Source organism: Pseudophryne corroboree, chromosome 2 (assembly GCF_028390025.1).
Source record: "Pseudophryne corroboree isolate aPseCor3 chromosome 2, aPseCor3.hap2, whole genome shotgun sequence".
Classification (NCBI taxonomy): domain Eukaryota; kingdom Metazoa; phylum Chordata; class Amphibia; order Anura; family Myobatrachidae; genus Pseudophryne; species Pseudophryne corroboree.
The window spans coordinates 804,230,872-804,258,516 of record NC_086445.1 but is presented as its reverse complement, the minus strand read 5'-3'; the positions used below and the strand labels follow the sequence as shown (position 1 = coordinate 804,258,516).

Here is a 27,645-nt window from a genome sequence, read left to right as displayed (position 1 = left end):
TCCTTTTCAGGAACCCCAGCATCCACTAGGACGATAGAGAAAATAAGAATTTACTTACCGATAATTCTATTTCTCGGAGTCCGTAGTGGATGCTGGGCGCCCATCCCAAGTGTGGATTATCTGCAATACTTGTACATAGTTACAAAAATCGGGTTATTATTGTTGTGAGCCATCTTTTCAGAGGCTCCGCTGTTATCATACTGTTAACTGGGTTTAGATCACAAGTTGTACGGTGTGATTGGTGTGGCTGGTATGAGTCTTACCCGGGATTCAAAATTCCTCCCTTATTGTGTACGCTCGTCCGGGCACAGTACCTAACTGGCTTGGAGGAGGGTCATAGGGGGAGGAGCCAGTGCACACCACCTGATCGGAAAGCTTTACTTTTGTGCCCTGTCTCCTGCGGAGCCGCTATTCCCCATGGTCCTTTTCAGGAACCCCAGCATCCACTACGGACTCCGAGAAATAGAATTATCGGTAAGTAAATTCTTATTTTAAAAACTACATTTAATTGAAGAGACAGACTGGTAAAATTAAATCAGCTGATGGATAGTAAACAGCAATAAGATTTCTGGCTGCAGAAGATTTGGAACAAACATCTGCTAGTCTCCATGAGTTCTGGATCCAGTGTATACAATAGAGAGGCCAGTTATGTATGTTCACATGTAGAATTAAATTTCCTTTGAACTTTCTATGGCTGGTGGTATTTCTTCCCTTTGTGACTAGATCACATCTCCAGAGACTGAGAAGGTATGAGACTGCTGTGGCTAATGTGCGTCTATCAGAGAAACAATTGAATAGCTCAGATAGACGCGCATTCCTTCAGGTGGCCAGCAGGTGATGCGTGCCACATTTTAATCTGCACCATTGTGTTCTTTTGGTTTAATGTAGTTTTTATTTGTAGGTGTGCAGGCTTTTTGTTCCAGAAGGTTGGGAAACTTGCTGCTACCGCTGTTGGAGGCGGCTTTCTTCTGCTTCAGGTAATGGACTAATACACAAAATACAACTGTTTCAGTGATATGGAAGTCACAGTGTTCTTGATTTCTTGATGCAATTTTTCTTCTAGCAGCCGCCCAGTGGGCGTTTCTGACTGGTTGCATAAGATGTTACCTGGTCAGGGAAAGTCCAGCCTGGTGTAGTTGCATCTGGTGCGACCATGCCAGGCAAGTGGTTTATTAGAGTGTCTTTTTGATGGTTCAACTTGTATGCTCTTCGTGAAGTATTTACTTCATATTGCATCTTGGAAATGTTGGCTTGGCTATGTGGAACGTTCGCTGTATTTGAAGTCTCCCATGTTGGCCAAATTCCTCCAATTCCTTTAGTCTAGAATAAGTTACATTTTGCCACATTATTCTCTTGATATAATTGTATGATGCTTTTTTGTTTCCTTATCAATGTGGCAGCCATTCTTTGCAGCATAGCAAGGCGCTAAATGCTGGCTAATCCGGAAAATGTAATCCATGTTAGAGTTGTTAAAGCACATCACTTAATGCTGCTACATCTGTATTATTGCCATTCATTGCTTTGTATTTCCAGATTGCAAGCCATGGGGGTTATGTACAAATAGATTGGAAGAGAGTTGAAAAGGATGTAAGCAAGGCAAAGCGGACGATAAAGAAGCAAGCAAATAAATCTGCACCAGAAATTAGTAATTTAATTGAAGAGGTATAAAACATTAGTTTCATATATACCCTGCATGTCTGTCTCTGTCCTTTAATCTAATGTGTATTTTATCTATAAACTCAATTTTTTTTCTTTTTTACATTCTAAGTATAAAATAAAAAAATAAAAAATGTACAGAGAAAAATAGATAATTCATCCCGTGATCTGGGTGAAAATCTTATACATGTATTGTAAAAACAATAATACTGCTAATCACATTTATTGCACACTGAACTCCATACATATTACAAAATAAAAAGTGTGACACTTAGGCCTAAAAATATGCAAGTGCATCTACTGGACTGATCGCTCTCTCTCTCTTATATATATATATATATATATATATATATATATATATATATTACACACCCTCACCGACTGACTTGTCACTAATTCTCTTACTTCCCGATATATTAGAAAGATGACATTTACCATAGGTATTCTGCAGGTGGGGTATAGGAAAACTATGTAATTACAATTTTAATAAATCTCCCCTAAGGGGATGACAAGGGGGTTGACATAATGACATCATTACCGATGCGTGGCTTGTGTTGCATGAACGGTAACACCCAAATGGACAATTGGATAAAAATTTGGATTGCACCTCCAGTGTGTAGAATTTAATAAACTACAAAAATGGTTCTGTCACTTTTTACTGTATCTTCTACAGGTGCTCCTTTGGTAACGCCAAGAACAGTGGATTAATATCAACTTATATCAAGACGTCTCAAATTTACATCTCTATAGATTTACCAAATTTTTAACACTCATTTATATGTACAACAGTGAAATTCAGAAACTCCTGTGCGAAGAACAGGTAGAACAGCTAGTATAATTTATATGCACGTATGGGTGGTATAGCAAGGAGCTCATGCACAAACTTCCAATAGTAAAAAATGTGGAGCAAGATAGTCTAGCAAGTGATGCTGTAAATGGACAGTATAATACAGAGTTGGTGTCTCAACCCAGCCTGTCATTCAGCTTGTATTCTGGGTCACTGAAGGTAAGCCATGTAAGCTGGAAGCTTGTGATCCAGATGATGGTCTTATACATGGATTCAAGTAATGTTACACCCAAAGTGCATAGTGAAGTAATGTTAAATCTGTAGTGGATATATAGATTAAAAATAAAAGGGTTTATTTTAATAAGAAACAGGTACTAAAACCTGGTGCTTCTGATCGTGTTTATGCCCAACATTTAAGAGGGCAATGCTTTTACTAGCAAAATATGGCTAGTAAAAACTTTACATTTTAGATTTCATTTGGCAACTTCAGGTTTTACAACTAAGGGGTCTATTTACTAAGCCTTTGATAGAGATAAAACGCCTAATTCAGACCTGATCGCAGCAGCAACATTTTTCTCTAATTGTCAAAACCATGTGCACTGCAGGGGAGGCAGATGCAACATGTGCAGAGAGATTTAGATTTAGGTGGGTTATATTGTTTTTGTGCAGAGTAAATACTGGCTGCTTTATTTTTGCACTGCAATTTAGATTTCAGTTTGAACACACCCCACCCAAATCTAACTCTCTCTGCACATGTTATATCTGCCCCACCTGCACTGCACATGGTTTTGCCCATTAGAAAACTATTTTGCTCCTGCGATCAGATCTGAATTAGGCCCAAAGTACCAGCCGATCAGCCACTAACTGCCATGTCACAGGCTAGATTTGAATAATTAACAGTTAGGAGCTGGTTGGCTGGTACTTTATCTCCGTAAACTTTATCTCCATCCAAGGCTTAGTAAATTGACCTCCAAAATACTTGGTAAACAAACCGAAAAGTTTCTAACAGTTTCTTCTCCAGTAGCGATGTTCTCAGAGTGTTAAGGGCCCCATACACTAGAACGATAATGCCCGATTTCATCAGATTTTGGGCCAATATATTGGGTGAAATCGGGTATATTGGAGATGTATCCGATCCAATCCGATGCGCGTTCCCGTGAGCATCGGATCGGATCCCCTAGATTGAATGTGCTGCACTAACGATCATGTCCGACCCTGCAGGCATGGCTGGGATCGCATACGATACATCGTATGCAAAAGGACCTCATACAATGTATCGTATGCGATCCTGCTCCTCGGGAGGCTGCGGGGATGATAGCCTGCGACATGACAGTCGGACGTGTTGCGTTAGTGTATGGGGCCCTTAAGTATTAGAAACCTTTGGATACTAACCTTCTGAGGAAATTTCTATTGGCATAGAAACATGTCAGGGACTTTGTTTATAATATGTATGTAAACTATGCATTATAGATTTACATTACCGCATTACTTAATTTTTGCAAGATCGTACTGACCGACAGCAGCACTGCATGTTCAAGAACGGCATCTTGATCATAAGCCTCTTGCTACTCTACACTTTTTTTTTTTTTTTTTAATTTCAGTCACCCGGAACATAAGTTGGTCACAGGCTTAGGGGTATATTCAATTGAAGTCGATAACTGCCGTCTGTCGAAAAGACGGCAGTTTTTGACTTTTTAAGGTCGAATCCTGATTCGACCTATTCAATATTTTGAAATTTTTTCGACAAGTCGATGAATTCGGCTTGTCGAAAAGCACGTGGATCGGCGGAATAGTTGCCGATCCACGTGTTTGTCGAAAACGGGGCCAAATCCGACAGGTTTTGGCCCCCTTTTCGACCATCTCAGTCCGACATCAAAATGATGTCGGACTGAGATGTGGACCCAGAGGAGGCGAGGTGGGGAGCCGCAGGGAGACGGGGGGACAGCCGGTGGGCATACAGGGAGATCAGCGCTACAGCTGGATGTCACTCAGCCGCCCAACCTCACGGCAGCTTCCACCCGGCTCCAGCATGCTGCTGGAGCCGGGTGGAAGCTGCTGTGAGGTCGGGCGGCTGAGTGACATCCTGCTGCAGCGTTACTCCGTATCGCTGATCTCCTTGTATGCCCGCCGGCTGCCCCCCTCCCCCCCCCCCCCCCCCCCACGGTTTGCCCCCCTTCTCCTCCTCTAAATTCGACTTGGAAAAAGTCAAATTAAGATGGGATTGAATAGGGTTTGTCGGATCCATTCCGACAAATACATGTCGGAATGGATCCGACTTTAATTGAATATACCCCTTAATGGGTTAGACAACATTCGGGATCCCAAAGGGGGCATTCTAGATGGTAATATACTGTCTGTTTACAGCGTCACTTGCGGCAAGTTCTTGCTCACAGCTACATACATATTAAGAATGGCCTTTTGGAAGTTTGTGCATATGTTCTTTGCCAATGCCACCTACCAGCACATAACCTTTCCTACTTCAGGATAGTGTTTACATTATTAGTCCAGATAGATGCTTATAGCTTGCATTTGTCGTTTTTTTAGCCTAAGATGCTAATGTCACTTTTGTGGTTTTAAAGTGTGTAATAGTGTGATTAGCAGTATTAGCTCATTGATCATTTTATATCTGACTGCAGCTTTCTCATTTTTATAACGTTATTTTTCCCTGAGGATGCCAATATGATACAGCTGCATGACACAGAAATACTGTATGCTTATACAATTTCCGATTTTTAAAAAAAAAATTTTCATTTGTTTTTTTGTTGTTGCTTTTTCAGCACCAAAGTTGTATTTTTCTTCTTTGATACCTTTAAAATGTCTCTTATCTATAGACGTTTAATATGCCTAAATACATTGGATTATTTATCTAGCATTTCTGTATATTTCCTCAAGGCCTTTAGTCCTTCCAGTAAATGTTTGTCACCTGATGATATCCTTTTTTTCTGCAGCGGGGTACACTGGTATTCCACAGGGAATAACATCGGGGTGTAGAGTTGGATCTTGATCCGAGGCACCAACAGACTAAAGCTTTGACTGTCCCCAGGATGCACTACACCGCCTCCTCTGTAGCCCCGCCTCCAGGCACTGGAGCTCAGTTTGTAAGTTGGTGCCTGCAGTGCAGGTCACTAACAGGTGGGGCTGCGCTAGGCAGCCCTGAAAAGAGCTTTTCTGATAAGAAAGAAGACTTAGAGGGCCGCAGCATAGGCAATTGGTGCTATATGTCATACTGACATTCTGTGATGCGGCTCAATCACCTCCCCCAGCGGCGCTGTATACTCCCGCGCCCTGGTTGCCGGGTACTTTCAGCGGAGGCGCTCCGGTCTCATCAGGCACACATACCGCCACTGCTCTCCTGGATCATGTGGCCGCACGATAGGGAGGAGGTAAGAGGTTTCCCCAGGCGGGACCTGCCGAAATCGCAATCCAGTTGCGGTCTCCGGAGACGGACCGCGCCACTGGTGTAGACACTGTGGCCGTGCAGGGACCCCACTATATCCACCAGGGCAAGGAGCACAGGTCAGATTTACTAAAATCCGTTTAGTACAGGCTCCATAGTACCCGGTGGTGAAGTCCAGCAGAGGGGATAAGGCTCTGACCTGTAGCTCCTCCCCCAGCCCCTGGTGCCATTTACAGCAGATGTTCCCGCCCTGGAGCTGCATCTCTCTCTCTCTCACTCCCTGTCAGCGTTTGGGTGCCATTACGCACAGCTGCGCTGATTCTGGGACTGCTGGGCACTGTCTCTTCTGTAAAGCCGCCTGCTTCATCAGCGCTGAGCATTTACAGGACACTTAAGTATTCTACATGTCGTTTAGACAGTGTTAGTTAAGAACAAGTGCATAACTACAGGAATATTTAGTACAAGTATTCTGTGATATACATCCAGTATTTACTGTGCATTGTTAAATCTGTATGCATACATAGCTTTACGTAGTATTGCTAGTCTAGTGCAGTTTTATTGTTGTTTGTAATAATTTCTGCATTGTATATGTGACTGTGTGTGCCAATAGCTGCTGTGTGGTTCCTATTCCGTGTATCTCACACACATATTGCTATCCCTATTTCTCTGACGTACTAGTGGATGCTGGGAACTCCGTAAGGACCATGGGGAATAGACGGGCTCCGCAGGAGACTGGACACTCTAAAAGAAAGATTAGGTACTATCTGGTGTGCACTGGCTCCTCCCTCTATGCCCCTCCTCCAGACCTCAGTTAGATTTCTGTGCCCGGCCCGAGCTGGATGCACACTAGGGGCTCTCCTGAGCTTCTAGAAAGAAAGTTTAAAATTAGGTTTTTTATTTTACAGTGAGACCTGCTGGCAACAGGCTCACTGCAACGAGGGACTAAGGGGAGAAGAAGCGAACCTACCTGCTTGCAGCTAGCTTGGGCTTCTTAGGCTCCTGGACACCATTAGCTCCAGAGGGATCGACCGCAGGACCCGTCCTTGGTGTTCGTTCCCGGAGCCGCGCCGCCGTCCCCCTTACAGAGCCAGAAGCATGAAGATGGTCCGGAAAATCTGCGGCAGAAGACTTCAGTCTTCACCAAGGTAGCGCACAGCACTGCAGCTGTGCGCCATTGCTCCTCATGCACACTTCACACTCCGGTCACTGAGACTGCAGGGCGCTGAGGGGGGGCGCCCTGAGCAGCAATAAAAACACCTTGGCTGGCAAAATAACTACAATATATAGCCCCAGAGGCTATATATGTGGTAATTACCCCTGCCAGAATACAGAAAAAAGCGGGAGAAAAGTCAGCCGAAAAAGGGGCGGAGCTATCTCCCTCGGCACACTGGCGCCATTTTCTCTTCACAGTGTAGCTGGAAGACAGCTCCCCAGGCTCTCCCCTGTAGTTTTCAGGCTCAAGGGGTTAAAAAGAGAGGGGGGGGGGACACTAAATTTAGGCGCAATATTGGTTATACAAGCAGCTATTGGGGAAAACTCACTCAGTGATAGTGTTTATCCCTACAGTATATAGCGCTCTGGTGTGTGCTGGCATACTCTCTCTCTGTCTCCCCAAAGGGCTGTGTGGGGTCCTGTCCTCAGTCAGAGCATTCCCTGTGTGTGTGCGGTGTGTCGGTACGGCTGTGTCGACATGTTTGATGAGGAGGCTTATGTGGAGGCGGAGCAGATGCTGAAAATGGGATGTCGCCCCCTGTGGGCCGACACCAGAGTGGATGGATAGGTGGAAGGTATTAACCGACAGTGTCAACTCCTTACATAAAAGGCTGGATGACGTAACAGCTATGGGACAGCCGGCTTCTCAGCCCGCGCCTGCCCAGGCGTCTCAAAGGCCATCAGGGGCTCAAAAACGCCCGCTCCCTCAGATGGCAGACACAGATGTCGACACGGAGTCTGACTCCAGTGTCGACGAGGTTGAGACATATACACAATCCACTAGGAACATCCGTTACATGATCTCGGCAATAAAAAATGTGTTACACATTTCTGACATTAACCCAAGTACCACTAAAAAATGGTTTTATGTGTGGGGAGAAAAAGCAGGCAGTGTTTTGTTCCCCCATCAAATGAGTGAATGAAGTGTGAAAAAGCGTGGGTTCCCCCGATAAGAAACTGGTAATTTCTAAAAAGTTACTGATGGCGTACCCTTTCCCGCCAGAGGATAAGTTACGCTGGGAGATATCCCCTAGGGTGGATAAAGCGCTCACACGTTTGTCAAAAAAGGTGGCACTGCCGTCTTAGGATACGGCCACTTTGAAGGTACCTGCTGATAAATAGCAGGAGGCTATCCTGAAGTCTGTATTTACACACTCAGGTTCTAGACTGAGACCTGCAGATAGTGCTGCTGCAGCGTGGTCTGTAACCCTTTCAAACAGGGATACTATTTTGCGAACATAAGACGTCGTCCTATATATGAGGGATGCACAGAGGGATATTTTGCCGGCTGGCATCCAGAATTATTGCAATGTCCATTCTGTCAGGAGGGTATTAGAGACCCGACACTGGACAGGTGATGCTGACTTTAAAAGGCACATAGAGCCTTATAAGGGTGAGGAATTGTTTGGGGATGGTCTCTGGGACCTCGTATCCACAGCAACAGCTGGGATGAAAATTTTTTACCTCAGATTTCCTCACAGCCTAAGAAAAGCACTGTATTATCAGGTACAGTCCTTTCGGCTTCAAAAAAGCAAGCGGGTCAAAGGAAAAAGCTGCACCAGTCAGCCAGTTCCCAGAATCAAAATTCTTCCCCCGCTTCCTCTGAGTCCACCGCATGAGGCGGGGGCTCCACAGGCATAGCCAGGTACGGTGGGGGGCCGCCTCAAAAATTTCATCGATCAGTGGGCTCGCTCACAGGTGGATCCCTGGATCCTTCAAGTAGTATCTCAGGGGTACAAGCTGGAATTCGAGGCGTCTCCCCACCGCCGTTTCCTCAAATCTGCCTTGCCGACAACTCCCTCAGGCAGGGAGGCTGTGCTAGAGGCAATTCACAAGCTGTATTCCCAGCAGGTGATAGTCAAGGTGCCCCTACTTCAACAAGGACGGGGTTACTATTCCACACTGGTTGTGGTACCGAAACCGGACGGTTCGGTGAGACCCATTTTAAATTTGAAATCCTTGAACACATACATTAAAAAATTCAAGTTCAAGATGGAATCGCTCAGGGCGGTTATTGCAAGCCTGGAGGAGGGGGATTACATGGTATCCCTGGACATCAAGGATGCTTACCTACATGTCCCCATTTACCATCCTCATCAGGAGTACCTCAGATTTGTGGTACAGGATTGCCATTACCAATTCCAAACACTGCCGTTTGGACTGTCCACGGCACCGAGGGTCTTTACCAAGGTAATGGCAGAAATGATGATACTCCTTCGAAAAAAGGGAGTTTTAATTATCCCGTACTTGGACGATCTCCTTATAAAGGCGAGGTCCAAGGAGCAGTTGTTGGTCGGAGTAGCACTATCTCGGGAAGTGCTACATCAGCACGGATGGATTCTATACGTTCCAAAGTCACAGCTGGTTCCTACCACACGCCTACTGTTCCTGGGGATGGTTCTGGACACAGAACAGAAAAAAGTGTTCTCCTGCAGGAGAAAGCCAAGGAGCTGTCATCTCTAGTCAGAGACCTCCTGAAACCAAAACAGGTATCGGTGCATCACTGCACACGAGTCCTGGGAAAAATGGTAGCTTCTTACGAAGCAAAATTCCATTCGGCAGGTTCCATACAAGAACCTTTTAGTGGGACCTCTTGAACAAGTGGTCGGGATCGCATCTTCAGATGCATCGGCTGATAACCCTGTATCCAAGGACCAGGGTATCTCTACTGTGGTGGCTGCAGAGTGCTCATCTTCAAGAGGGCCGCAGATTCGGCATACAGGACTGGGTCCTGGTAACCACGGATGCCAGCCTTCGAGGCTGGGGGGGGGGCAGTCACACAGGGAAGAAACTTCCAAGGACTTTGGTCAAGTCAGGAGTCGTCCCTACACATAAATATTCTGGAACTAAGGGCCATTTACAATGCCCTAAGTCAGGCAAAACCCCTGCTTCAAAACCAGCCGGTACTGATCCAGTCAGACAACATCACGGCAGTCGCCCATGTAAACCGACAGGGCGGCACAAGAAGCAGGATGGCGATGGCAGAAGCCACAAGGATTCTCCGATGGGCGGAAAATCACGTCTTAGCACTGTCAGCAGTGTTCATTCCGGGAGTGGACAACTGGGAAGCAGACTTCCTCAGCAGACACGACCGACACCCGGGAGAGTGGGGACTTCATCCAGAAGTCTTCCAACTGTTGGTAAACCGTTGGGAAAGGCCACAGGTGGACATGATGGCGTCCCGCCTAAACAAAAAACTAGATATTGCGCCAGGTCAAGGGACCCTCAGGCAATAGCTGTGGACGCTCTAGTGACACCGTGGGTGTACCAGTCGGTTATGTATTCCCTCCTCTGCCTCTCATACCAAAGGTACTGAGAATAATAAGAAAACGAGGAGGAAGAACGATACTCGTGGTTCCGGATGGGCCAAGAAGAGCTTGGTACCCAGAACTTACAGAAATAATATCAGAGGACCCATGGCCTCTACCGCTCAGACAGGATCTGCTACAGCAGGGGCCCTGTCTGTTCCAAGACTTACCGCGGCTGCGTTGGACGGCATGGCGGTTGAATTCCGGATCCTAAAGCAAAAGGGCATTCCGGAGGAAGTCATTCCTACGCTGATAAAAGCCAGGAAAGAAGTAACCGCAAACCATTATCACCGTATTTGGCGAAAATATGTTGCGTGGTGTGAGGCCAGGAAGGCCCCAACAGAGGAATTTCAGCTGGGTCGTTTTCTGCACTTCCTACAGTCGGGAGTGACTATGGGCCTAAAATTGGGTTCCATTAAGGTCCAGATTTCGGCTCTGTCGATTTTCTTCCAGAAAGAACTGGCTTCACTGCCTGAAGTTCAGACTTTTGTAAAGGGAGTGCTACATATTCAGCCCCCTTTTGTGCCTCCTGTGGCACCGTGGGATCTCAACGTGGTGTTGAGTTTCCTGAAATCACATTGGTTTGAGCCACTTAAAACTGTGGATTTGAAATATCTCACGTGGAAAGTGGTCATGTTATTGGCCTTGGCTTCGGCCAGGCATGTGTCAGAATTGGCGGCTTTGTCATGTAAAAGCCCTTATCTGATTTTCCATATGGATAGGGCAGAATTGAGGACTCGTCCCCAGTTTCTCCCTAAGGTGGTATCAGCTTTTCACTTGAACCAACCTATTGTAGTGCCTGCGGCTACTAGGGACTTGGAAGATTCCAAGTTACTGGACGTAGTCAGGGCCTTAAAAATTTATATTTCCAGGACGGCTGGAGTCGGGAAAACTGACTCGTTTTTTTTTATCCTGTAGGCACCCAACAAAATAGGTGCTCCTGCTTCTAAGCAGACTATTGCTCGCTGAATTTGTAGCACAATTCAGCTGGAGCATTCTGCGGCTGGATTGCCACATCCTAAATCAGTAAAAGCCCATTCCACGAGGAAAGTGGGCTCATCTTGGGCGGCTGCCCGAGGGGTCTCGGCTTTACAACTTTGCCGAGCTGCAACTTGGTCAGGGGCAAACACGTTTGCTAAATTCTACAAATTTGATACCCTGGCTGAGGAGGACCTTGAGTTCTCTCATTCGGTGCTGCAGAGTCATCCGCACTCTCCCGCCCGTTTGGGAGCTTTGGTATAATCCCCATGGTCCTTACGGAGTTCCCAGCATCCACTAGGACGTCAGAGAAAATAAGATTTTACTCACTGGTAAATCTATTTCTCGTAGTCCGTAGTGGATGCTGGGCGCCCATCCCAAGTGCGGATTGTCTGCAATACTTGTATATAGTTATTGCCTAACTAAAGGGTTATTGTTGAGCCATCTGTTGAGAAGCTGTTATATTTCATACTGTTAACTGGGTATAGTATCACGAGTTATACAGTGTGATTGGTGTGGCTGGTATGAGTCTTACCCGGGATTCAAAATCCTTCCTTATTGTGTCAGCTCTTCCGGGCACAGTATCCTAACTGAGGTCTGGAGGAGGGGCATAGAGGGAGGAGCCAGTGCACACCAGATAGTACCTAATCTTTCTTTTAGAGTGCCCAGTCTCCTGCGGAGCCCGTCTATTCCCCATGGTCCTTACGGAGTTCCCAGCATCCACTACGGACTACGAGAAATAGATTTACCGATGAGTAAAATCTTATTATTCTGTACCCTGACGGGGGCTAAGTGCATCAGGGTCCTATATACTGTATATAGTGTTTCACAGGATATACTGTTTGGTATTTTTCTCTGTGTATTTCAGTCGCCTTATACCACTTAAATCCTCTGTTTGTGATTTGCATCACACTCCACAGGAGTTTTTTGTCAGGTACTGTGTCTGGCTATATTGTACTGTTATGCCCTAGGGCTACATTCTCCAATAATGTCTGCTTCACAGGGCGGGAGATCCATGGCTGATCCTGCGTCATGCAGTGCTGATGCCGCGGATTTATCTGAGGAAAATATTCCAGCTGAGGGTCCAGGTATTGGGGGTTCTGTACCCCTCGGTCAGCCTGCAGCACCGGTGGCACACCAAGACCCACCTTGGGCTGCTTTTTGTAATTTTACTGACTACGCTAGTAATGAGACTTGCGCCCCCTGTGGGACCTCCTGTGCCTGTACAATCGCATATTGTCCCTGTTGTAAATACACCATGGGTGGATTCTCTGTTGACTCAGTTACAGCAGTTAAATCAGTCTTTGGTTAAACAAAAGCCTGACTCTCGCCCTCCTAGGACCAAAGGGTAATCTAAGCGGGCCATTTCTTCCTTGACAATCCACGCATGTTTCGGATACTTCATCCATTGAAAATGGCGTATATACTGACCCATCAGACACTGATGCAGATGCTTCTGATGGGGAATCTACAACACAGGTGGATGTTCCTGACCTCTTGGAGGTAATCAAACTGATTTTTCAGATTGATGATGAACCTGAACTTCCAGATACGTCTAAGAAGTCTGATAAGTTCAAACGTCAGAAGGTTACTAAATTAGTTTTGCCACATTCTGACCATTTTGTTGACATGCGTCAGGAATCCTGGGAGTCTCCAGGAAAGAAATTCTCCCTGTCTAAAAAGATGCTAGCTCGTTATCCCCTTGCTGCAGAGTTAAGTAAAAATTGGGAAACACTGCCGCCGGTGGACTCGCATGTTGCACATCTGGTGGTGTCTTCTACACTGCCTGTCACTACCGTCACCTCTTTGAAGGAACCAACAGATAAGCGTGTGGAGGGTTGGTTCAAGTCTATTTACACTCTTGCGGGTGCTGTACATAGACCTACTATTGCTGCTTTTTGGGCTGCAAAAGCTATTGAAGCCTGGGTTCAAGAAGTTGAAGTGGAGACAGTGTCTTTCATGTATTACCACAGCCTTTCATTACATTCAGGAGGCGGCCTCTGATGCCTGTTAGCTGGCAGCCAAAGCGTCTACTACGTCCATTCTGGCTCTCCGGATTCTGTTGTTGCGGTCCTGGTCTGTGGATCTGGACTCCAAAAATACCTTGGAGGTGATCCCTTTTAAGTGAAACATCCTTTTTAGGGAAGATCTGAACAAGATTGTTGCCGACTTAGTGTCTGCTAAAACTGCATGTCTGCCGAGTACTAATCCTTCGGCTTCGAAGGCTAAGAGTACCACCTTTTCGTTCCTTTCGACCTCCAAGTAAGGCAAAGGGTCAGGCGTACACAAAGCAGGCTCGCACTTCCAAAACTTCTAAGCCCAAACCTAAACGTTCCTGGGCTGCCCGTCAGTCTGCTTCCAAACCAGACAAGCCTGCTGCATGACGGGGCGGGCCTCCCCCTGGGCGACCCCAAGGTGGGAGGCCAACTTATGCGGTTCGCACAAGTATGGTTACAGACCACTTCAGACGCCTGGGTGAGGGAAGTCGTCGCTCACGGATACGCCATCTCTTTCAAGAAACGTCCCTCTTGCCAGTTTTGCTCGACAAATATCCCTTCGGATCCGTTGAAAGCAAAAACTCTCTACATTTGGTGGTACAATCCCTCCTGGACACAGGAGTGATAGTGCCGGTGCCTCTGTCTCAGAGAGGCAGGGGGTACTATTCAACATGTTCCTAGTTCCGAAACTGAATGGATTTTCCCGTCCCATTCTCAACCTCAAGTCTTTGAACAAATTTGTGAAGGTTTCCAAATTCCGTATGGAAACTCTTCGCTCTATTGTTCTGGCCTTGGAGCCCAAGGACTATATTGTATGCCTGGACATACAGGATGCTTACCTACATATACCTATTGCTATGTTGCATCAGCAATATCTGCGGTTTGCTATTGGCAACCTACATTATCAATTCTAGGCCTTGCCTTTTGGAATGATCACGGCTCCGCGAATCTTCACCAAGGTCATGGCGGTCATGACGGCCCTTCTCCGCCGTCAGGGTATCAGGATCCTGCCGTCTCTGGACTTGTTGATCCTGGCGAACTCCCCAGAGGTTCTCCTCCGTCATCTGGAACTGACGATCCAATTCCTGCAATCCCATGGGTGGCTCATCAACTGGAAGAAATCCCCACTGGTCCCAGCTCAAAGCATGGTGTACCTGGGGGCGTTACTGGACACACACAACCAACGGTTGTTCTTGTGTCCGGCGAAGGTCCTGAAACTTCAGGACAGGATCAGATGCTTCCTATCTTCCCACGTGTGTCGATACACTCGGCGATGCAAGTACTAGGCCTCATGGTGTCTGCTTTCGACATGGTAGAGTACGCTCAATTTCATTCTCGCCCTTTGCAGCGGTTAATCCTTTCCAAGTGGTACTGCCTGCCTCACCGGATCAGGTCTCGCATGATTTCCTTGACTCCGGAAGTTCTTCTGTCTCTGAGCTGGTGGCTCCAGGACCAACGATTGAGCAGGGGTCGTCCCTTCTGGATCTCCAACTGGGTTCTCCTAAGGACGGATGCCAGTCTGCGGGGGTGGGGCGCGGTGTTTGAGCAACACTCTCTCTTCAGGGTCGGTGGACCAGGGAGGAATCTCTCCTTCCGATAAACATTCTGGAGTTGCGGGCAGTGTTCAATGCTCTGAAACTTGTCCTGCCTCTGGTACTGTTCAAGTACAGTCGGACAACGCCACCACGGTGGCGTACATAAATCATCAAGGCGGCACTCTAAGCCACATGGCAATGATGGAAGTGTCAAAGATTCTTCAATGAGTGGAACGCCATCTGCCAGCCATATCGGCAGTGTTCATTCTGCGGGTACTCAACTGGGATGCGGACTTCCTCAGTCATCAAGACGTACATGCTGGAGAGTGAAGCCTTCATCCGGAAGTATTTCAGCTCCTAGTGGACAAGTGGGGCCTACCAGATGTAGACCTGATTGCGTCTCGACACAATCCCAAGGTTCCGGTCTTCGGAGCAAGGACAAGGGATCCTCAAGCAGCGTTCGTGGACGCGCTGGCAAATCCATGGAACTTTCTGCTGCTGTATGTGTTCCCTGCAGTGTCACTCCTGCCCAGGGTAATAAGGAAGTTCAAACACGAAGGAGGAATACTACTTCTAATCGCTCCGGTGTGGCCCAGACGGTATTGGTTCTCAGACCTGCAAGGTCTCTCGATAGAGCATCCTCTTCTACTTACGCAACGCCCAGACCTCCTCGTTCAGGGCCCTTGTGTCTACCAGGATCTTGCCCGACTGGCTTTGATGGCGTGGCTCTTGAAGCCTCAGTTCTGAGGGCCAAAGGATTTTCTAAGGAGGTCATTCAAACTATGTTGAAAGCCCGTAAACCGGCTTCAACTCAGACTTATTATAGGGTCTGGAATTCTTACTTCACCTGGTGTGCGGCTAAGAATTATGATGCATACAAGTTCAGTACTGCCAAACTTTTTTTTTTTTTTTTTTTTCTTCAACAGGGCCTGGACTTAGGCCTTCGTCTGGCCTCCCTCAAGGTTCATATTTCAGCCTTGTCGGTATGGTTTCAGAGAAAAATTGCATCTCTGCCTGACGTTCATACTTTCACTCAGGGTGTTTTACGGCTTCAACCTCCCTATGTCCCTCCTGTGGCTCCTTGGGATTTGTTGGTTGTTCTGGATACCCTACAAGACTCTCCGTTTGAACCTCTTGATTCTGTGAAACTGAAGTGGCTTACACTTAAGGTCTTGTTTTTGCTGGCTATTGCCTCTGCTAGAAGGGTTTCAGATTTGGGTACCTTATCCTGTCGGTCACCCTATCTGAATTTTCACCTTGACCGTGCGGTTCTTAGAACTCACCCTGGTTATCTGCCTAAGGTGGTGTCGTCTTTTCACCTTAACCAAGAGATTGTGGGTCCGGCCTTTATCTCTCCTGGTTTGTCTTCCAAAGAACGGTCTTTGGATGTGGTACGGACTCTCCGTATATATGTGAAGAGAACCGCCTCTCTTAGGAGATCTGATTCTCTCTTTGTCCTTTTTGGTTTTCACAAACGTGGCTGGCCTTCAAATAAGCAGACCTTGGCAAGATGGGTTAGAATGGCGATTGCAGAAGCTTATGTGCAGGTTGGACTTCCAGCTCCTGCTACTATCAAGGCCCATTCTACTCGGTCTGTGGGACCTTCTTGGGCGGCTCCCCGTGGCACGTCCCTAGAACAATTGTGCAAGGCGGCTACGTGGTCCTTAGTGAATACGTTCATCAGAGTCTATGCCTTTGATACTTCCGCCTCCCTTGATGCTTCCTTTGGACGTCTGGTTCTTGTGCCCGCTACAGTGCGTCCCTTCCCATAAGGAACTGCTTTAGGACATCCCTGATGTTGTTCCCTGTGGAATACCAGTGTACCCCGCTAAAGAAAAGGAGATTTATGGCAAGACTTACCATTGTTAAATCTCTTTCTGCATGGTACAATGGATTCCACAGGGCGCCCACCCTGACGTACTTAGCTTCTTTGGGTTGGTATGGCATTAGCCGCTGGTACCTTCTGTCGTGAGATTGTGTGATTATATGTGGCTACTGACTACTGTCATCTCTCTTACCTGCTACTGCATTGGACTGGTTAACAAAACTGAGCTCCAGTGCCTGGAGGCGGGGCTATAGAGGAGGCGGTGAAGTGCATCCTGGGAACAGTCAAAGCTTTAGCCTGTTGGTGCCTCAGATCAAGATCCAACTCTACACCCCAATGTTATTCCCTGTGTAATCCAGTGTACTTTGCAGAAAGAGATTTAACAATGGTAAGTCTTACCATAAATCTCCTTATTTTTTATATAGTAACACTGTACAATTACTGTTTTGTTCCAGTGTATTGTTGCAGTAGAGGCCTAAAATATGAAAAGACTTGCATACAATTATATGCAGTCAACCTACCAGTCTGTTTTTTTTTTTACTACAGGAGAACATGTCATATCCATGGGAATTGAAAACATACAACTCTCCCTGGCTGATATAAATGGCTATATGAAAAACATTTTAAGAAGCTTTAACCACTTAACTGACTAATATTTTTTTTTTCCAACACACACTTAGGAGATCACACTGAGAGTAGCAGTTGCGGGAAGCTTCTCTTCCTGCAGCCGCACAGTGAGCTTTCTGACAGGTCATATTAGATGCAATCATGTGTGGGAAAGCACAACCTGGTGTGGTCGCATCTAATGCGACCATGCCAGGCAAGTGGTTAAATATAAAGCAATTTATTAAGCAGAAGTGTTCTAGAGAGCATGCAAACTAATACTTTAAAGTACATAGGGAAGGGGCCCTAGGCTGCACACCCTAACTGCAATTAATTTGAGGTGCTATCTTACTGAGACCTGTAGTGCCACACACAAAGAGAACGAATGCAGGTGCACTATTCAAACATTACTAATTGGAACAGTAATACATGAGGTATTTTGCATATTCCTGGCCAAAATTACGGGCTTACCCACCACTTCATGGTAACCTCAAACTCTGGGAAGTCCCTAACATTCTAAGGGTTCAAGTCTAGGGCGTGCAACACTCCCAAAAACAGCCCAGCCAAAACCACCCCAACGCATCACACTACTGAGGAAAGTCAAGTGTGTGAGAAAGTTGGATAGATAATAGCAGATACTGCTATAGGGTGCTAAAGTAAATATTATTTATCTTACGTCCTAGAGGATACTGGGGTCCACATTAGTGCCATGGGGTATAGACAGGTCCACTAGGAGCCTTGGGCACTTTAAGAAAGCAATAGTGTGCACTGGCTCCTCCCTCTTTGCCCCTCCTACCAGACTCAGTTTAGAAAATGTGCCTGGAGGAGGCGGTCACGCTTAGGAAGCTCCTGAAGTGTTTTCTGCAACAGACTGCCTGCTTCGTGGTACTTGGGGGCAGGGGGAGGCCCAACCTCACTAGGGTTAATGGTCCCGTTCCCCGCTGACAGGACACTGAGCTTCTGAGGGTCCTATTCGCAAGCCCCACCACGGCGAGCGTACAGACCCGCAGCAAGCCGCCACTCCTAACAGAGCCAGAAAAATGGTGAGTAGGTGGCCGGCGTCTGGTTAGCGGGTCGCCAGCTGTGATGGAGGCATGAGGGTAGTAGCGCAGCGCTCCAGGTTTCAGGTACACTGTAGTGTCCGCTGTGAGGGGCGGCTGGAGCCACATCTATTTCCCGCAAAACTGGCACTATTACAGGGGTTCTGATCTCTTACAGATATGCTTCCACACCTCAGCCAGTATAAAGACCGGGAAGACCGCGCACCATTACCGGGGCGGGGCCTTCACTATGAGCGGATCCAGCAGCTCACCAGTGCCATTTTCCCTCTGCAGCTTTACACATGCAGCCTGTCAGGGAAGCGCAGCTCCTCCACACGGACTCCAAAGCACCTCAGCGGTATCGGGGGGTCATAGCAAGGGGGGGATCAATAATTTGGTGTACTAAGGCCTATTAAGGGTACTTAGATGCGACCCAGCTAAGTTTAATTTTTAGCTATAGGGGCGCTGTGTGGCTGGCTCCACTGTACTCTGTGCTTTAACCTTTTCCTTACTCTGTGTGTGTTTCTCTCACATTTATCATGTCAAAGGAGTGTGTATCATGCACAGCAGAGTGTTTTTCTCAATCAGTGATCCACTGCAGTGTACTCAGGATAGTACACATTCTCAAACTAGTGGATCTGAACCTGTATGGTTAGAATCATTAAAAGGGAATATTTCAAATAAATTGAAAAATGAAAAGGAGACGCAATATTTAAGGCAATCTGTAGATGACCTGTTGAATAGAGATTCAGTGGTCACCCCAAGGTCTCAGACCCCTGCTATTTGTACACAGAAGTGTACTCTGGCCCAAATCATGCAGGCTGATACAGACAATGATGTATCAGACCCAGAGGAGGGGGAGGTGGACTTGGTAGGGGGATATGCAGCTTTAGCACAGGGAATACAGGCCCTGATTGAAGCTATAAGACGTGTATTACACATTCCTGACAAGGTGTCAGAGAATGAGGAGGAATCCTTTTTTTAATGTGAAAAAGAAATCCTCTGCTACTTTTCCTGCTTCTAAGGAATTAAATTCTCTTTTTGAATCAACTTGGGTTAATCCTGACAGGAAGTTTCAGTTTCCAAAACAGTTACATCCTTCCCATTCCCTCAGGATGATAGGAAAAAATGGGAAAACCCACCGATAGTGGATGCTTCGGTTTCCAAGCTGTCTCGTAAGATAGTTCTACCTGTTCCTGGGGCTGCTTCGTTGAAGGATGCTGCAGACCGCAAGATTGAATCCACTCTCAAATCTTTGTACACAGCTGCGAGGGTAGCCCAAAGACCCACTATAGCTTGTGCATGGATCACTAGGGCCATTGCAAAATGGTTCGGTAACCTAATTGACGGGTTAGATTCCTTATCCAGGGGGAAGATTATTTTACTCCTACAGCATATACAGGATTCTCCTAACTTTACGGTGGAGGCCATAAAGGAGATTGGATTGCTCAACGCACGCACCACTGCCATGGCAGTGTCGGCATGCAGGGGCTTGTGGCTACGCCAGTGGACTGCGGATTCCAGGAAAGGCATGGAAAGCCTACCTTTCACAGGTGAAGGCCTTTTCGGAGATGAACTGTATACGTGAATATCCAAGGCTACTGCTGGTAAGTCTACATACATACATACCTACATACCTTACATACATACCTACATACCTTCCTTCCGCAGCACCCCTGGCTAGGAAATCCTATTCTGCACCAACGTTGCAGTCCTTTCGGACGGCAAAGTTTAAAGGTAAGGCCAAGGGTGGTTCTACTGCCTTCAAAGGCAATAGAGGTAAACCCAGAAAACCAGAAACTGCAGGTTTTACAGGAACAGGACTTCGGTTCTGCTTCCTTTAAGCCTTCAGCATGACGGTGGACCGCACTGCCTGGAAGACAGGCAGGTGGGAGCCTGTTTGATATTCTTCAGTCACATATGGGCAACGTCATGTCAGGATCCCTGAGTCATAGATCTTATAGCCCAGGGCTACAGACTGGAGTTTCAGGAACTCCCACCTCACAGTTTCTTCAAATCAGGCTTACCAGCTTCTCAAGAAGCAAGTATGACTTTACAGGAAGCAATTCAAAAACTGGTACAGACTCAGGTCATTGTGCCACAGTTCCTCTTCAACTACAAAACAAGGGTTTCTATTCCAACCTGTTTGTGGTACCGAAACCGGACGGTTCGGTGAGGCACATTTTAAACCTTAAGATGGAGTCGCTGAGAGCGGTGATCTCAGGTCTGGAGGAGGGAGAATTCCTGGTGTCTCTGGATATCAAGGATGCGTACCTTCATAGTCCGATTTGGCCGCCTCATCAGGCTTATCTAAGGTTTGCATTGCAGGACTGCCATTACCAGTTCCAGGCCCTGTCCTTTGGGCTCTCCACGGCCCCGAGGGTATTTACCAAAGTGATGGCGGAGATGATGTTTCTCCTCCGCAAACAAGGAGTGAACATAATACCGTACCTGGACGATCTGCTGTTAAAAGCACCATCCAGGGAGAGGTTGTTGCACAGCATTGCCCTCTCCACACGACTTCTCCAGGATCACAGGTGGATTCTGAACCTGCCAAAATCTCACCCGGAACCAACACGGAGGCTTCCGTTCCTGGGGATGATACTGGACACTGAGGTACAGAAAGTATTCCTTCCTCTGGAAAAGGCATTGGTAATTCAGTCAATACTGCGGAAACGTCCTCAGGCTGACCCGGAAATTGGTGCATCTGTGCATTCGCCTCCTGGGGAAGATGGCAGCCTCTTACGAGGCATTGCAGTACGGAAGGTTTCACGCAAGGCCCTTCCAGCTGGATTTGCTGGGCAAATGGTCCGGATCGCATCTCCACATGCACCAGAGGATACGTCTGTCGCCAAGAGCCAGGTTTTCTCTTCTGTGGTGGCTACAGACTTCTCACCTGACCGTGGGCCGAAGGTTCAGGATCCAAAATTGGATTCTTCTGACCACGGACGCAAGCCTCAGAGGTTGGCGAGCAGTCACCCAAGGAGAACACGTCCAAGGAAAATGGTCAAGTCAGGAAACCATTCTTCCGATCAACGTTCTGGAACTAGGGGCCATATACAACGCCCTTCTGCAGGCAGCACATATTCTTCAAGATCGAGCCATCCAAGTTCAGTCGGACAATGTGACGGCGATGACGTACATAAACCGACAAGGCGGAATAAAGAGCAGAGCAGCAGTGTCAGAGGTGACAAGTATTCTCCTCTGGGCAGAGACACGCTGTGGTGCTGTCCGCGATCTTCATTCCTGGAGTGAACAACTGGGAATCAGACTTCCTCAGCAGACACGACCTCCACCCAGGAGAGTGGGGCTTTCACCCGGAGGTGTTCGGGTGCTTGACTCGTCGGTGGGGACTCCACAGATCGACATGATGGTCTCTCGTCTCAACAAGAAGCTCCAGCGGTATTGCTCCAGGTCAAGAGACCCACAGGCGGTGGCGGTGGACGCTCTGCTGACTCCATGGGTCTATCAGATGGTGTCTGTCTTTCCACCACTTCCATTGATCCCAAAAATTCTCAAAAGAATAAAAAGGGAAAGGGTTCAAGCAATTCTCATTGCTCTGGATTGGCTTTGTAGGGCTTGGTACGCAGATCTACTGGAAATGCTTCTGGAGGACCCATGGCCTCTATCTCTTCGGGAGGATCTTCTACAACAGGGACCGTTCATCTATCAAGACTTACCGCAGCTACGTTTGACGGCATCGAGGTTGAGCGTCAGATTCTAGCCCGGAAAGGTATTCTGCACAGGGTAATTACTACCTTGATCCAAGCCAGGAAAGGGGTAACGTCAAAACATTACCACCGAATTTGGAGAAAATACGTCTCTTGGTGTGAAAACAGGAAATTTCCTGCGGTGGAATTTCAACTGGGTCATTTTCTGCTTTATCTGCAGTCTGGTGCAGATGTGGGCCTACATTTAGGATCTATAAAAGTACAGATTTCGGCCTTGTCCATTTTTCTTCCAGAACAGTTAGCTTCGCTTCATGAGGTTCAGGCCTCCCACGACACCTTGGGATCTTAACGTGGTGTTGAAATTTCTGCAGTCAGATTGGTTTGAGCCTTTACAGGAGGTGGATGTAAAGTTTCTTACCTGGAAGACTGTCACACTATTGGCCTTGGCTTCGGTACGACGTGTTTCGGAATTGGGAGCCTTGTCTCACAAGAGCCCCTATTTGATTTTTCATGACGATAGAGCTGAACTCAGAACTCATCAGCAGTTTCTTCCAAAGGTGGTGTCTGTGTCACCATCAACCAGCCAATTGTGACCCCTCTTCTACTTCAAAGTCCCTGGATGTTGTGAGAGCTTTAAGAATCTATGTCAAACGAAAGTCTTATCACTGAAAATCGGACTCGCTGTTTGTGCTTTATGATCCCAAGAAAATTGGGTGTCCTGCTTCTAAGCAGTCTATTGCTTGCTGGATCATGCTGACTATCAAGCATGCTTACTCTACGACAAGCTTGCCGGTTCCTTAATCTGTTCATGCCCACTCTACTCGGTCGGTGGGTTCTTCCTGGGCGGCTGCCCGGGGTGTCTCGGCTTTACAGTTCTGCCGAGCAGCTACTTGGTCTGGTTCAAACACGTTTGTTGAGTTCGACAAGTTCGATACCTTGGCCTCTGAGGACCTTTAGTTTGGTCAGTCAGTTCTGCAAGAACCTCAGAATTCTCCCACCCGGTTTGGGAGCTTTGGTACATCCCCCATGGTACTAATGTGGATCCCCAGTATACTCTAGGATGTAAGAGAAAATAGGATTTTGATTACCGAACGGTAAATCCTTTTCTCGTAGTCCGTAGAGGATACTGGGCGCCCGCCCGGTGCTTTGTGTTTCCTGCAGGGTTACTTGGTTAAATATTGTTGTGGGATCAGCCGTTGCTGTTCCTGATCCGTTTGTGTTAACATGGTTTTCTTCTCTTTAGTGTGTGCTGGTTCGAATCTCACCACTATCCTTTCTGATTTCTTTTCTCATGATAAGTCCGTCTCCTCGAGCACGGTTTCTAGACTGAATCTGGTAGGAGGAGCCAGTGCACACTATTGATTTCTTAAAGTGCCCAAGGCTCCTACTGTACCCATCTATACCCCATGGCACTAATGTGGACCCCAGTATCCTCTACGGACTACGAGAAAAGGAATTATCGGTAGGTAATTAAAATCCTATTATTGTAAAGCCCTTAAGCATTTCCGGGGGACCCACACCTCAATTGCCTTAATTGATTGGAGGTGGAAATATAAAAAAAAGTATAAAAAAAATAAAATAAAAATCATGGCGTTTTGATATTAAAAGTTCTATGCCATACATCAGACCGCTTGGCTTCTCATCTCGGTGACACTGTACACAGCGGGACAATGTCTGAAATAAGAAAAAAAAACATTGTTACAATATCTGTTTCTTATTGATTTCATTAAGGTTAAAGTTTTATTTTTTATTTTTTTATTTCTTGCAGTCAACAGATTTCATCAAGCAGAACATTGTTGTGTCTGGGGGATTTGTTGGAGGCTTCTTATTAGGTCTTGCCTCTTAGGAAGCTGTTATGAGCTGCATGATGAGACTCATCACATAAAACTGAAGACTGGTTGTGAAAATGAAGATAAAGGAAAATACCTGGCTGCAAAACAAAGATGGCTTGTTTTTTGTTTTATTCCTAAGGCAGTTTTCTTGTGAATGCTTACCTATAGAGAGTGCTTGCAAAGAACTGTGTAGCCTGCGCACACTTCTACAGACTGAACTTTCTCTACCTTATACAAAAACACTGTTACTTGTATTCATCAACTGACCGTAGTTGATTTCAGATGCAGGTTTGTATAGGGTTTTGGATTTGTTTTTGTTTTTTCTTGTGATTTTATGATGCTGTCATCACACTAGGTCTGTAAATGGTTATGTTAGTGTCACTTCATAATTGTACTTTTTATATTTATTTAACTGTGTTTTGCTCCCTAACTAGTGCCAAAACTATGTACTGTAATTGGCAATCAAAGCCTTCTTGGTGAATGTTACTCTTACAAGAAAGAGAGAGAGAGAGAGAAAAAAATCACTCGATACAACAAACCATTCTACAGAAATACTAGGTAGAACTTGCAAAATAAAATGTCAAATTATAAGTTAATATTGTGTAGCATTTCTTTATCACATTGTGTGCTAAGATGTAATAAGTCAGTAGTTGCAGTTTGTATCCAAATGTATTTATTTGCATGCAATAACAAAGTATGGTTTTTACTTTATTCTAATACACTAAACTTATTTCTAAATGCGTAACATATATAGAATAAGGAAGAGTATTCTAACTTCAGTTCAGTTTATGAATTTTTCTGTCATTATAGTCACTCTCAAAGTGATCATTATGTGCCGTGATGATAGTAAAGCCCGTTATGGAAGTCACAGGCCTGCAGAGAAATGTAGCACTCTGCATTCATTTGCTTAACTGCATTTGTGACTAAGGCTGGGTACACACTAGGCCAGGGGTTCCCAAACTTTTTTCAATCCCTGTGCACTAAAGTATCAGAATTTTTTTGTCACAGTAAATGGGTTTTTTTTATTGAAAAATCTGTTAAACTAAGTAAATTGTGTTTATATATCATCCTTAGGTTCAATTGTGTGGTGAGTGACAAGATTCAAGTCTGTGTCCACTTGTTTTATGATCAGCCACCAGCTCTGGTTTTGCCTATTATACTGAACATAAATAAATTGAGTTGGTCCTGGACCACCAACCTAAGGCACCCCTAAAAATGCCTGGAGACTCCCCTTGGTGCCACAGCACACAGTTTGGGAACCACTGCACTAGGCAGTATGTCGCCATATCCTGCGGATTGAACTGATTATATCACGGACATCGGGTAGCATGCACCCAATACTGCGCACTCCCGTCACATACGTGTCTCGTCCCATCTGCTGTGCTGCACTGCAGATGGGATGACCCCGTGGCCGACGTCATGCTGCTGACTGCGGCCATGAACGATATAGTGCTATATTATTCAGTGTGTACGACCGACCGACCTTTTGTCCCTTCGTTCATACCACCGGCCACGATCCCTGAATCGTTAAATGTGTACCCAGCCTAAGGGTTTTTGCTATCCTTGTGCCTATGTGCTCTAGAGGGTAGGGCAAATTTTCTCTGATGTCCTAAGTGGATGCTGGGGACTCCGTCAGGACCATGGGGATTAGCGGCTCCGCAGGAGACAGGGCACAAAACTAAAGCTTTAGGATTAGGTGGTGTGTACTGGCTCCTCCCCCTATGACCCTCCTCCAAGCCTCAGTTAGGTTTTTGTGCCCGTCCGAGCAGGGTGCAATCTAGGTGGCTCTCTTAAGGAGCTGCTTAGAAAAAGTTTTTAGGTTTCTTATTTTCAGTGAGTCCTGCTGGCAACAGGCTCACTACATCGAGGGACTTAGGGGAGAGAAGTTCAACTCACCTGCGTGCAGGATGGATTGGCTTCTTAGGCTACTGGACACCATTAGCTCCAGAGGGAGTCGGAACACAGGTCTCACCCTGGGGTTCGTCCCGGAGCCGCGCCGCCGACCCCCCTTGCAGATGCTGAAGATTGAAGGTCCAGAAACCGGCGGCAGAAGGCTTTTCAGTCTTCATGAAGGTAGCGCACAGCACTGCAGCTGTGCGCCATTGTTGTCACACACTTCACACCAACGGTCACGGAGGGTGCAGGGCGTTGCTGGGGGCGCCCTGGGCAGCAATGTATAATACCTTATTCTGGCTAAAAATACATCACATATAGCCCCTGGAGGCTATATGGATGTATTTAACCCCTGCCAGGTCTCAGAAAAACGGGAGAAGAAGCCCGCCGAAAAGGGGGCGGGGCCTATTCTCCTCAGCACACAGCGCCATTTTCCCTCACAGAAATGCTGGTGGGAAGGCTCCCAGGCTCTCCCCTGCACTGCACTACAGAAACAGGGTTAAAACAGAGAGGGGGGGCACTTATTTGGCGATATGTATATATATATTAAAATGCTATAAGGGAAAAACATTTATATAAAGGTTGTCCCTGTATAATATAGCGTTTTTGGTGTGTGCTGGCAAACTCTCCCTCTGTCTCCCCAAAGGGCTAGTGGGGTCCTGTCCTCTATCAGAGCATTCCCTGTGTGTGTGCTGTGTGTCGGTACTTGTGTGTCGACATGTATGAGGACGATGTTGGTGAGGAGGCGGAGCAATTGCCGGTAATGGTGATGTCACTCTCTAGGGAGTCGACACCGGAATGGATGGCTTATTTAAGGAATTACGTGATAATGTCAACACGCTGCAAGGTCGGTTGACGACATGAGACGGCCGGCAAACCAATTAGTACCTGTCCAGGCGTCTAAAACACCGTCAGGGGCGTTAAAACGTCCTTTTTACCTCAGTCGGTCGACACAGACACGGACACTGACTCCAGTGTCGACGGTGAAGAAACAAACGTATTTTCCTTTAGGGCCACACGTTACTTGTTAAGGGCAATGAAGGAGATGTTACATATTTCTGATACTACAAGTACCACAAAAAAGGGTATTATGTGGAGTGTGAAAAAACTACATGTGGTTTTTCCTGAATCAGATAAATTAAATGAAGTGTGTGATGATGCGTGGGTTTCCCCCGATAGAAAATTATTGGCGGTCTACCCTTTCCCGCCAGAAGTTATGGCGCGTTGGGAAACACACCTTAGGGTGGATAAGGCGCTCACACGCTTATAAAAACAAGTGGCGTTACTGTCTCCAGATACGGACGCCCTCAAGGAGCCAACTGATAGGAGGTTGGAAAATATCCTAAAATGTATATACACACATACTGGTGTTATACTGCGACCAGCGATCGCCTCAGCCTGGATGGGCAGCGCTGGGGTGGCTTGGTCGGATTCCCTGACTGGAAATATTGATACCCTTGACAGGGACAGTATTTTATTGACTATAGAGCATTTAAAAGATGCATTTCTATATATGCGAAACTCTGGCATCAAGAGTAAGTGCGATGTCCATATCTGCCAGACGATGTTTATGGACACGACAGTGGTCAGGTGATGCAGATTCCAAACGGCACATGGAAGTATTGCCGTATAAAGGGGAGGAGTTATTTGGGGTCGGTCCATCGGACCTGGTGGCCACGGCAACAGCTAGAAAATCCACCTTTTTTACCCCAAGTCACATCTCAGCAGAAAAAGACAGTCTTTTCAGCCTCAGTCCTTTCGTCCCCATAATATCTGCCCAGGGATAGAGGTAAGGGAAGAAGACTGCAGCAGGCAGCCCATTCCCAGGAACAGAAGCCTTCCACCGCTTCTGCCAAGTCCTCAGCATGACACTGGGGCCGTACAAACAGGTGCGGTGGGGGGTCGTCTCAA

The 27,645-nt window shown here is 46.7% G+C and overlaps 1 protein-coding gene across 1 annotated transcript in view; it reads left to right on the top strand.

Moving 5' to 3' along the window:
• Positions 1-24,437, top strand: part of FUNDC1 (FUN14 domain containing 1) — a 31,083-nt gene extending 6,646 nt beyond the window's left edge. The window contains exons 3-5 of the mRNA XM_063955629.1: positions 902-977; positions 1,534-1,662; positions 23,778-24,437. Of these exons, the coding sequence (XP_063811699.1) occupies positions 902-977; positions 1,534-1,662; positions 23,778-23,855 (283 nt within the window). The 3' untranslated portion in view covers positions 23,856-24,437. The remainder of the gene's footprint in view (positions 1-901; positions 978-1,533; positions 1,663-23,777) is intronic.
• The last annotated feature ends 3,208 nt before the right edge of the window (positions 24,438-27,645 follow it).